This window comes from Ptychodera flava, chromosome 6 (genome assembly GCF_041260155.1).
Source record: "Ptychodera flava strain L36383 chromosome 6, AS_Pfla_20210202, whole genome shotgun sequence".
NCBI lineage: Eukaryota > Metazoa > Hemichordata > Enteropneusta > Ptychoderidae > Ptychodera > Ptychodera flava.
Window position 1 is genome coordinate 24,784,246 of NC_091933.1, and position 13,343 is coordinate 24,797,588.

A 13,343-nucleotide genomic window follows, 5' to 3' on the forward strand; every position below is an offset into this window, starting at 1 on the left:
AAACCCAATTTCTTGCACCCATTTCCCTAGTCCAATCAAATACAGTATTATCCATAATTAAGCATACAAAAATACACAGATTTACTGAGTTTTGTATCGGAAAAATTATTCATAGTTTCCTCACAGACTACCATGTATAGTAAATCAACATTTTCAATGAAATCGAATAATCCAATTTCTTGTACACACATGCACATTTTACTTCCCACTTCAAGCAAAGTACATTTAAATACATTATTTAAATATATAAATGTACAGATAAAGCTTGTTATGTGCTAGGCTTTCAATATGTTTTCGTAGGCATTTAATATGTTGTGGTAGGCAATTGTGGGTGTAAGTGAGGTTGCTATTGCGCGCATCGTTTTCCAGCGAAAGGACATCTTCTCTGCACAATTGTTTCTCATCGTGTTTTCAAGTCCGGCTGCATCTGTCGGTATAAAGTCTTTTTCATTTCTTGCACCTTTCTGACCACTGGAACTCTGATTGCGCATGCTCGATGTGTTCTCACCGGTATCGATACCACTGTCCACAATATCACCAAGCTTCATATGTTTTTACGGACATGTTACATGTACTCTATCGACGTCGCATCGTCATCATTAGTAACATTTATCTGTTTGGCGAAAGTTGTCATCTACATAAGTTTACTCGGATCGTTCTGAAGAGCATTACCTTCATCGTTACTGTTAGCGTTTTCACTCCCATGCAGATTTGATGACGTAATGTTGATGACCCCGATGACCCCATCGCCAATATTTTTAGGAGCACAAGAACTTCCATTGTGCATGCACGCTTCGTCTTCCTCTGACTTGACATCAATGTCGGCATTGTCCGTACATTTTTTGTTTTCAATTTCATGTAAAGCAATCGGGGTAATTTCGTCCTCGTTTCTCGCAGCTTTGAGTTCGTCATCAATCGCCATAGTACGTCTGTTGACAGCGTTAGCAAAGGCATTGACATTATTGTTTTCAGGACTGTTATTTCTTGTGTTCTCAACTCCATGCAGCTCAGAAGACGTGGTGTCTTTCTCACTTCCGATACCTTTGTACCAATAAGAAGTGTGATTTCGCACGCACTCTTCCTTACATCCTGATTCGATATTATTGTCCGCTTTGTCATTACATTTTGTGTTTTCATATTCGTGTGGTTCCAATGACTGAGTATCGTCGCACTGTGAATCATTTTTGTGTCCAACAAATGTTGTCATGCTGCGCATGTACGTGTAGTATTCTTCGGATGATCCAGTGCCATTGACAATGTCGGTGTTATGGTTTGCGTTTTCGAACTCGTGCCTCTTAATTCCCATACTTTTATATCCGTCGAGACTTACATTGCACGCCTCCCCCGCTAGTGAATCATGTGAAACGAAAGTATCGAGCGTGTTGTCATCCGACTTTGTGTTTTCATATTCATTTAACTGGACTGACGTCAGATGGTCTCGCCTTTCTATATTTATGCACTCTCCGTTTACTTCTGATTCCGCAACGTCCCCACCACCGTTATTTTTCGTGTCTGCATATCCAAGTCGACCTGGTGATGAAATATCATGTCGATGACGCAGATATTCGTTTTGGCATGCGACGTTTGTGCACATCTCTTGGCCATCTTGAGCTAGAGCCTTTGTCGAAGACGCATCGTTGTCATCGTCAACGCTTTCCGCCGCATTCTTGCCACTATGATCTTCCATATCGATGACTCCAGTTTTTCCAATACTGTCGTCATTACCAGGGCAGAAATCTAAGGTTTCATATGAATTCCCGCTCCCTGTCTCTGCTAAAATATCACAAGGGAAGAAACGAAAAAAGGTTGTATGTTTTGGTCTAACTGGCAAGAACTTCAGCTTTGTTGTCTGAGCTTAAGAAATACATTCAAGAAAAGCACCGTTGCACGCTCACATCGATATCTGCCTACTTTCCTCTTCCAACAAGCGCAAAGCAAACTGAGCTCACAGCATTCGATCTCAAACTTCCTCTTTCTTCCTCTTTCGGAAAATTTGGAAGTACCAAAATCCGATTGGACGAAATCATGACCTGAATCTCCCTACCCCGGAACACCATAAATTATTGCCTATATGCCGGAATTCTACACTGTATCTGTTTAGAGGTTTCTGACTACTGGCTGACCCGAGTGCGCATGAGGTCAAACGTTTCTGCTGCGAGACGCTGCACATTAGCCTCAAAGTGTTAGTGCGAAAGTGAGCATGGCAAACAGAAATAAACCCTTTTCCCTTTACACCATAAGTTTCGTTTGCCAATCGTACATCCTAAAGTATTCATGGCCACTTGCTCGGAATGTATACGCAATGCCGTATATTCATTTTAATTTTCTCACCTTCATCATAGACGTTTTCAAGTTCACACTGCAAGATTTGCACCCGCGTTTCAAGTTTTACCATTTGGTATTGACTTTTTGCAGCCTTCTTCTTGGACTTCACCAAGGCTGCAATCGCGATTGCAAAAGCAACGGATATAATGACTCCTAAAACCACCATACCGATAAGGAAGCCAAGATACACATGAACAGGTGGAGATGCAGTGATCCTCAACATACCAATCGAAACATGGATGTTCCCATGAAGAATCTACAAAAAACGAAGCAAAATATGATCTCGATGATGGAAACAAATCTCACAGTTTTGGTAATACACAACATTATTAAGTTAATTGTTGAGAATAGAGCAGAGTCTTCTCAAAAATTTGGCGCATGAACACAGGAACGGCATGTATTGTTGAAAGATATGATGATCCACTTCTAGTTATTTTACAGTCGGTCTTTTAAGCGGTTGAACGGTGAGAGGATGAAGAAAATTGGCCAGTCAGTGGACCCTAGCAGTTAATATCGCGCAACCTTTTCGCAAAATTGATATGAATGACGGTCAAACAAATTTATGATGTGGGTGTGAAGCATTACATCTCCAAGATGTTGACAAAAAATTACACCACGACAATTCTTGACAATTCATCAAATTACAGAGGGGTGTCCGCACTTTGACGCTCTGCGTCCGAACTTGTCAAAATGATGGCACATCACACAAAATGGTTTCATACCATCGACTAAACTTTGTGTAATTACACATGTTGTACAACATAAGCATGCTCTGCTTACTAACAACAATCTAAGAACAATACGATTGGAACTAATTTGGGATAATTGGATTTTCATATTTTTCAAATTTCTCAAAAATGTTAGGTGCCCTATAGCTGAATGTTGCAATATTACAAATTACTCATAAAAACAAATGTGTAACTTAAAAAGAAAAGCAGATGAGCTTACATTTGCAGATCAAATAGACATTACTTCAAAATCCAATTATCCCAAATTAGTTCTAATCGTGTTGAACATAAAAAAGACATAACACTAGGAATACCCTTTGTCAAAATCTTGTTACCCATCCCTGTCTATTACTTTAATACCGTTACAAGTTTGCGATTTGCAATGCTCTGGCTGTTTTCAAATCTCTTATGTACTGGGAAATAGATTTGGGTCCCATACATTTGTACTTTTTGAGCTTTGCGGAGCAGTCTGTAGGTAATACTGTTGGTAGGTGTTTATAATACTTACTGTAACTTCAAGTTCAGTCCCTATCAGACTTTCATGTTGAAGATCTTCTTGTGGAAGGCATGTCAAATGATCACTGTCCAACGACATCATCGCACAAACAGAGTCTCCAATTTTGACAACGATATCCTCCTCGTCCGATGCTAGATCCAAGTTCTCACCCTAAAATGAAAATCATTGAACATATTTGATGAATGAGAAAAACACGACTATTTGCACGACGGAAAATTTTCTCCCGTCCATTTTATTATTTCTGTGCAATAGCTTTGTAAATATACTTACGGCAACGATCAGACGTTCCTTATCAGCAGGGTTATAACTTTCGATCCCATCTTCAAACTTTCTATATGTTGGATCCGGGTAATAAGTAAACGGTGCTAAATCGTGCCTGAGGTGAGTGGTATTAGCAACATTGTCCATGATGAAACCAAAATCACTCTCGTACGGCCATTCTGCGGTTGGCTGGATGCCACTGGCAGACACATCTGGGGCGCGACATACCATTGATGTAGGAGAGTTTAATGTACATCCCTGAAACGTTGAACAGAATATTCTATCATTGAAAAGAGGCATAAAATGATATAAATCTCTTTCATAGCTAAATCAGGAAGCAGAGAACACAAACTGTCTCCTTGGAAAAGACGATCAGTGCTGCAAGTTTAACTTACGGTTGCCGAAATGTATCTCTTCTGTTGGCCACTAACACACAAAGGAGCTATGCGATTACGTAAAGTGGTAGGTTCGAAGTGTGCTGGTGTATATGCTATAAAGGGGTATGAATGTTAAACGGGTCAACTTTTAAAATGACAGCGATACTATATCTAAACAAACATGAATTTTCCACTCATTCACCCCCGCTCAGACGATGAAATGACTATTGTCAGAAGTAGAAATGATAAAATACGCAAGTAGGAAACAGATTGAAAAAAAATCAAATTTTTTTTCAAGAAAATTACGTTCACCAAAAATTTCATGGTCAATTGTGTCAGGGAGAGGTTTTTTTTCTGGTTATTCCAATTTAAGCGCGTCAAGCTTTAAATGCAGATATCGGTGCCTGAACTCCGCCTCTCGCTGAGATGTGCACGGTATATGAAGCACTACCAGTATGAAGCAGGTGTGAATTGAATATGCTCCATTGGTTAAGAAAATACTATTGAGGCTGTCTTGCAAGTTCATACCAGTGTATCTACTGCAAAGAGTTCAATCTGCATAACTTTCATAACAAATGTTTAAGTCCTTGTTTACAAAGCTGCTAATAATATTGCAAATATCTGTAAGATATATTGCTACGAGTACCCAGATGATAAACTTATCATCACCAAGGCTATACCGGCAATAATACTTAGAGACTACCATAGCATAGTCTGTTTAAAAGTTTTCCACAGATTCAATTTGTCAAAGTTTGTAAACTCTGTGATCTATTTGGGCATGGTCATACTTTTAGGTACATTTTCATGTAATATCGATTGAAAAACTCCATTAACTGTTTGATATACTTACTTCATCGTAATGTTTGCCTGCAATGTACACTCTCATAATTCTTGTGTGTACAATGTCAAGGCTTCTTCCGGTGACCTCAATCTTGTTACCACCACTGCAATGACAAGGAAATGAGAATTAAAATACAAGGTTTATGTCTACCATTCTAATTGTTGTTTTGTCACTTGATTTTTCTGTCAGTAAAAGTGCAATTGAAATTAGAATAGTTAAACATCATTCGCACAGAGGGTATTGCATTTAGGAGTAGATCTTCATATACAGGTGCAAAGTGAGCAGCACTTTAACCCTTTCACCCCCAGTTCCCTGTATACAGGTCCAACTTTACCATAAAAACGATGGATTTGGGACAAACCATGGTGGTGAAAGGATTAAGAATGGACAACTTCAGGTGCAGATTCGATGAAAGCTACGATGGAGGTAACCAGGGAACTTCTCTAGAGACATTAGTATAAACGTATTTTCTAGCAAAGTGCCTCATCAGCAGTCAAAACAGTTATTCATAAACATGAAAGCTACTTTGGTATTGTACCAGCCAGTACTTTATATAGTTGTACTATTCCTGAGGTGTACAAAGAGTTTCATCCATTTTGAAACCCATTTAAATGTGCTTTGCAGACGACTATTTTACCTGACAAAAGCTTTATATCTTGACAATTGTTGTATCACTGGGTCTTCCATATACCGATAGATTGCATCAGTGTTAGTTTTGGTCACATCGTCGAAAGTCAATGTAACTCCACCACTTGCGAAACTTGAATCTGATGCTGATGTAAGGCATGTTATGGCATCGTAGGAAGACCTAGAAAACAAAATGTTATTGTTCAAGTATTCTGTGCCTGCCTATAGTCCATCGATTTTGGACATATTTAAGGGACACGTTGTATATCAGATTCATCTCTAACAAACTGATTTACAGGACACAATTTTCTGCTGATGTGCAGCGTGCTCAGAAGGTTATATCTCATTGGTCGATTGTCACTATTAACATCAACTTAGGGAGTGTTTATGTATTGTTTTATTATAACGGTAAGGTTCAGCCATCCAATTGGATATCAGCTTCTGAGACGCTGCACATAAGCCCACAATTTTCGATGAGGTAGATCAAAGGACTAACACGATGTAAGGAGTCAAGGTCAAAAAATTGCGAGAACCTGGGATTGAAGACTGTCTCTTCAAGCTTCATGCATTTAAGCTTTTTTCATGTCAACTGTGACTTTTTTCACGTATTACATATAGGCCTACATAAGATAACACCCCTTTGTTTTAATGAACCGAACATGACGCAAAGCGATCAAAAGTCACATTGAAATTGAATGCACCACCCGCAGAGTGAAATCGTACACCTCAGATTTTAGTTGCATTGGGAGACGAATTGAAGTTTGTGGCTGGTAGCAAATTACATCTCACACGGAAATATACATGCAGGTGCACTCTACAGATAGCTTAGCTGCCTCTTCTTCCACTTACTCTGTTATACGGCATGGATATCCTGCCACAGTTGCTGTAATAACACTTCCAGCATACAGATTTTCTCCAGATATTGTCACTGTGGTTCCCCCAGACTGGGGGCCTTTCTGGGGAGTAAGACCATCAATTTTGGACACCTGTAAACCAGCAGGTGTGGACACAGTCGTTAATCAGGTCAGCATATATTGGTGTCTCTAACATTGACAAGGATGTAATGTTTGACAACTACATAGGACAACTTGTATCTTTTCTAGTGAAAACCTACCACATAGCTGAAGTCTTCTATGGATATTCCAGTGTAACTAACTTGATCTCCTGAGTCTCCAATTGTAATCTGGACTTTACCAGAAACTATCGAACCACTAGGACTTGTCACACACTGAATCCTGGAAAAAGAAAAATAGTTAGCAGAGTTAGCAAACCGTTTCTTATCTTCTTTGAAATGACACAGATTTATTTGCAATGTTCTGAAAGTGTTCAAATGGAAATCTATTGACAAATATAATTGTGCAATACAGGAGGATTACATTCAAAATGATATGAAATGCCAAACAACGTTAAACACGAAACACGTTTACAAAGGAATAACGTCATGTGTGAGATGCATGAAAGCGCATGTTTTATAATTTTCCAAAGCATTAAAAGGGTTCCAGAACTTGAATCTTATAAATTTCGGTAATAGTATGACCTCCGAATTTCAACTTACTGCTCAGCTTCTTTGTATCCACTAGATATTGGAACACATGGAATACCAGCAACAGAGACTTGTTTCACATTCGATTCGTTCTTGCCAAGGCTATAGCCCCTGATTGTCAGAGTGGTACCTCCCTCTATTGGTCCAGCCACTGGTTTCACCTTGACCATAGTAAGCATATCGGTAGTCAGTTACCTGATTATTACCTAGTGTTATTGGATTGATTTGTATGATTGCGATTATTTTGCAAAACATTACATTTTCGATTGAAGCTCATGAACTCCTTATTCAAATATTATATGTACAAGAAAGATGATGTCCAAACCTTACTTTGCATTTAATCGTAACACGTTATTGATAGTTATGTCCACTTATCTGTACGACACATACAAAGTTGTCCTTCTTAGTGTATAATATTGGCATACTTCGATACACTTTTCTATGTCTGGCTGTTCCTTGACTGGACTTAATTATAGCAAAGTCATCACATGATGCCACATTTCTAAAACTATAACATTAAAAAATTACGTTCAGACACTCAAGAACGTATACGTGGTGATTGTATACCTGATACACATAACAGTTATCTTTATGAAATATTACTTCTTTATGTGCAACTGATGATTTCGCAAAGAACATCATTCTAATCTTGACTATTTATCTGCAGAAAGCAACATCATCTTACCTGTGTGATTGTTGGATCCGGACATATCTTGTCCCTGGTTAACCAATGAGTGACTTGACTACATTTACTGACAATTGTACATTTGTGTTCTTCATCTCCACTTTCGCACCAACCACAATGGTACTTGGGATTTGCTTGATGGCAAAATCCACAGTTAGATCTCCCGCCATCGCACTTGTATAGATTCACTAAAACAGCACAAAGATGGATGAACAGGGATTTTACAATAAGCAGCAATCAAATCTTACACCACACTAGTATTGTGTACTGCAGTCTGGAAGCAAGTTTGATATGATATATTTAAATGTGAAAAGCTACAGATGAAGTTTTTGACATTCTGTTCTATGAAATTGCAATTTTGTAAACTCACACTTATTACATATACGCCACTCTTGTTTGAGATTAAATGCTTTGCATACAACAGTCTCTCCTATAAGGAGGCGTACTGAAAGTAGCATTTTATCGTGTAAGTGCGTACAGTCATTTGCAACCAAGATTTCTGAAAATTTACATGTAGGTACTTCCAAATTCTTTACGCGATGCATTCTGCATAGTACGAGTTTAACCGAGTCACAGATTTCATATAGCTTAAAAGAGGCATCAGGACCTTACCTCGAACATTATCTGGGTTGTCTATATCAAAACCACGATTCCATCTCAGCTTGAGAGGCACTAACTTATTACCGACCTCCTGGGAATATACATACTGAAAGATAAGGTGATGTTACTAAACCGTGTTGACTTTTAGGCTTGTCAGCAATGGTATGACGATTACTCGTGGAGATAGTGTAATTGTAGTTAACGTTCCTTGCCAAGTTTATCCCTACTGCTAACAGGCACAGATTATTAAATTTTCTCGGTGAAGTTAGCCAGATAGACACATACAGGGTATTTTAACAAGTTCAACCCCTGGCATTTCGACACACTGTTGGGAATAGAGCAAGAACTTGTTGTTTTGCAAACAGATAAAAATATACTTGAAAGTAAACCAAATGTTACAGCTAATACCGCTTTAACTCTTTACCCTAATATCCTCAATAGAGGTAAAGCCTTACCATCGAAGACAGCAGGCTCGGTTAAATTAAATTGGCAACATGGTTCAACTGTAATTGTGTTTGTGTCTTTTAATAATTTTTTCGGTTTGCGATTTATTTTGTTCTTCAACCTTTGTATCCCCAACCTTACCCGTGAGGTTATTTATTCCCAATCAAGTCATTCCGAAATCTCATAAAAAGAAATACAAAAAGATAATTGTTGCTTACCCTGGAACTTTGACATTTGACAGTCCATTGATCAACTCTCTGCCCATCCACAACAACCTCAACTCCTTCAACGATGAGCACACACTGATAGAAGTTCTGACCACTCTGTTTATATCAATACATGCACAAGCTATAGTTTAGACTCAATCATAAACGGTACTAATCATCCATATAACGTTTTTACTTTGATCATATTGATACGCCTGTAAGTCACAAGGCCAACTGAAAACTCAATATCTTGTGAGGAAGCCAACAACTACGTCTTGGCTGGCAGTGTGGTCAGGTCCATTTACAGCGACCGTACAAACGTTGAATAATTTAGCGTGTTTGAACTGAGTTTATATCCTGTTAGTCCGTTAAATGACAGTGAACTATAGGGGATTTACTCTATTCTTATAATAAATTAAAACTTTTACATTTACATTGTAAATGGTAATGTGCACTTTGAAAGCAGAAAATTTGCAGCAAAACGTCAAGTATGGATGTTATTAAGACCATGCAAACCATACATTAGTCATAATCTTACCGCGGCTATTGGAAAATTCTTCCCCTTTATTTGGTATGCCTTGTCCACATCTACGGGAATCAGAATTTCATCTCCTGCAATGATCTGGGGACATTTATCTGAACTGCCTTCAGCATTCTGGAAAGATAAAAATGAATAAAGGTACAGACAAATCTAACACACATAAGCTAGATTAATAATCCTTTTCCAAGCATTTCGTACCATACAGAATCTGACAAAGGTTACCATATTTAAACTCTGCCTTGGCATCTTATTCAATACTCCGCACCATCCAATGGTGTCCATCTTTAACATTCACAAAGGTCCTAACAACCTTTCACAAGCAAATGTTTTCTGAAATGGGGCCATAAAATCGTAAATACACTTGTATACTGATTAAATCAGTGGACAAAGGTGTAATAAAACTCCCTAACCGTTGTAGTTCTGTGATAATGCATCGAGAATCACCCTACTCTTGTAGCGGTACTTACAGCATCTCCTTGGACAACACCTTCCTCTCTACAAGTCGTTGTGTCCTTGGAACATTTATTTTCAAAAATGCACCAATCACAGCCATAGCTATTGTTGGTGCAAGCCATACAGGTCTTGAAGGACTCGCATTTATAGAAATCAAAATCCTTACTGACAAAGTTGACATCGGTTTCATCTGCCAGAAGTGACAATTTCACCCTAACGAACCCTAGAAGATAAATTGAATAGTGTATTTTACACCAGATTACTGTAAAGTAAATTTTTAGAGACCATTTATCAAACCTTTAATGGTTAAATGCCATTCTACAGATAGTAGTATACTATACCCTGTACCGCTGTAGTTTTGTTAAAACAATGTCAATGCTTTCACTTCATCTGAGACTGAATAAGTTGCATCTTTGTATCGGTGGAAGTTAATTGACCAGCAGGCGTTCATACAGGTTGTGAACAGCTTACTAATCAGTAGAAAAGTTTCAGTTGACATCTGGCAATGGCACTTCCAGGATGGCCCGCCATTCATGCATACTCTGCAAACTGAAGATATGCTTAGTGGGACTTTTTAACATAAAGGACACCCATTTTGGAAAATAGACAACAAGCCGCTGATTTACAAAAAGGAGGGGGCGAGATAATATTGCATTACAATAACAGCTTTGTCAATGCTGAATAGAGTAATGAGGTGGTTTCAATATGACCTGATCAGTGTTGTATAATTGATATCTTTACGAGCATCCCTCAATGACAGTGTGGTGCAAGTTGATAACGTTTGAAAACAAGGGGTTCGTGATGATGTCATTATTTGAAATGATCTTAGTAATGGCATGGTTATGAATCTTAAATATTGTTTTATTAGGTTTCAAAGAGGTCTTTGCATTTTAACAGTCATTTATTACAACATTTCTGGTGCGTTTTGACTTTCCAATACACAAAGGCGACTGTGTGATCAGATGGGGAAATATTCAAGTGTGAGACACGAGGCTACATTTTCGAAGTTCAAACACCCTCCTCCCCACGATGTGAAACCGTTCTGCAAATAGAAGATTCAAAAGTGTTTTTTTTGGTTAGTTTGTATCCAAATGTATTTTACGAGACAAATTTTTAGTAAAAGTTTCCCACTTTGTTTATGGACAGTGATGATGAACAAAAACCATGCCTTACCATGATTTTGGAGCAGGCATGGACACCCACTTTCACAGAGAGAGCCACTATGGAAAGCTGACATCACAAAAAATTGACATTGAAAATGACACGTTCGAATTGACTGATTAATCGACGGCAAAGTGTCATAACGAAATATATATATATACAGTACGATTGTGTTCTTCCTATTCGTTTCAAAACTGTTGTAGTTTTATGAACAGAAAGGTCGTGAACTGCTATAGCTGCATTGACATAGATTGTGAATCACTGCACCTATGTGCATTTGGAAAGTTTTAATCATGACATTGCATCAATAAGTGATTGAACTGCCGCGGTTGTACTCATATCCTGTCCTTTCAAAGCCTACAGTAAGATATGCAGAATGCGTGCTATGCTATTCACCATTTTCCAGGCCGTTAGTGTCATGGTGACAACAGAAGCCAAAAGTTATGAATCTTATTATTTATGCCAATTGCTTACTGATGAATACCAGGGGGTTGTCAACTGAGGGTACTCCATAACCATCGAAAGTAAGAGTCAGATGAAATAAAGTCGAGAGATTTTATAGGATATGCGACGCCATCTTCCAAAGATTGATATTTGGTAGTCTCTCCGTAAAAAAAGATAATATATCGACCATTCGTACTCCTATCTAAGTGTCTGACAAGGAGTGCAATTTTGTACCTCAAAGTATTTGAAAAAATTCAGAAAATTACGTAGCTGATATCCGAAAAGCTGTTGATTCAGAATAGAATTCAATAAAAAGGGGAAGTCGATAAATTAACGACAGGCTTTGAGAGCTTTGAACACATGGTTCGTCATCTGGTTTGGAAAAATGCTTTTTTGCCATTACAGCAATACATTGACGAAGATTTAAAAGTACATATAAAGTTAGTGAAAGTTTATTGTTCTGAAGGATTATCACCGTACAGCTTGTGCTAACCAATGATACAACAGAGAACCCACCAACACAGCTATGAAATTTCAAAACCTGATAAAACGGTGTACCAGTACAAATCAATATGAATAGAGTGCAATTTCAGAGATTTAATCTCTTGATGGCTAGTGGTACGAAGCCCTTGGTGTGTCGTACCTTAGGGCATCTGAGACGGCGATATCTACGCCCAGACGGTAACATTTTTAAATAGGAGTACAGAGGATGACTTGCATGAGAGGTCATTGTTCGTGCTTTCAGTGCTTTGCGCAGTAAGGTATGGAAGAGATGGAGTTGGTTTATTTACAACTGTGGCGCCAGTGCAGCAGATTTTCAACTGTTTATTACAATTTGTGACAGAAAGCAATGAATGATAACACATGTTACAGTAAGCCACGAGTGGTTCAACCATGCTGCAATATAGCTAGAGTAACACATCTAAATTGACATAAAAGGACCCCAATCTTCTCATCACTTGCAACGTTTGCTGACAGTTCTTTTGAACAGATGGTTTACGATGAAGCTGCTACATACGTAATCTATTCAAATATTAAGGACATTCCCCCATATCTCCAGGTTCTGGTACATCTGTCGGTGGTAGTTGTTGAACATGATAACTGATAGTGGGTTTTGGTTAGGGAGAAATCACTTTCTAATACAAACACAGTGTGTAAGAAAGAATTTATTTAACAATTTTGTTAATTGTAACCTTTGTCTCCAGGTGCAGGTACATTTGTCGGCTTTGGTGTTGAACATGTCAGCTGACTGTCGTTTTGTTCTTTTTTAGCGGCCTCTGTGCTTCCAAGGTTAGCAAATATACAGCTGAATCCACCACTGGTTTCTGGAAGACTGGTGACAGCGAGGGTCAACTGTAACAATAAAATTGAGACAAGATGTTGTTTAATCCTTTTATCGAACTACTTAAATGGTAATTCAAAGAACAAATACTTCTGATTCAGTACTTCCCATTTGAAAGTTTTCTTACTGTTTCTAGCTGTCCTCTTTCAACACTACCTGGTGACACAACCATACTTGGGCAAACACCTAGATTACCAATCCACCTATTGGAATTATCATCATTGGAACCTGCGCACTCTGCTTTCTCG

General features: G+C 38.3%; 1 protein-coding gene and 1 long non-coding RNA gene across 2 annotated transcripts; both read right to left on the minus strand.

The window, feature by feature from the left end:
- Window positions 1-634: 634 nt before the first annotated feature.
- On the minus strand, window positions 635-9,684 carry LOC139134399 (plexin-A4-like). The gene is made up of 13 exons (XM_070701260.1): window positions 9,676-9,684; window positions 9,167-9,271; window positions 8,517-8,610; window positions 7,905-8,092; window positions 7,232-7,380; window positions 6,791-6,911; window positions 6,526-6,662; window positions 5,687-5,857; window positions 5,059-5,152; window positions 3,841-4,089; window positions 3,562-3,720; window positions 2,332-2,581; window positions 635-1,773 (listed from the first exon to the last, which is right to left on the minus strand). The coding sequence occupies exons 1-13, from the start codon at window positions 9,682-9,684 to the stop codon at window positions 635-637; spliced, it is 2,865 nt and encodes a 954-aa protein (XP_070557361.1).
- Window positions 9,685-9,698: 14 nt separating this feature from the next.
- LOC139134300 (uncharacterized) lies at window positions 9,699-13,075 on the minus strand. Its single transcript, XR_011552775.1, has 3 exons — window positions 12,947-13,075; window positions 10,163-10,371; window positions 9,699-9,809 (listed from the first exon to the last, which is right to left on the minus strand). It is a non-coding gene; the product is annotated as an uncharacterized lncRNA (long non-coding RNA).
- Window positions 13,076-13,343: the final 268 nt, after the last annotated feature.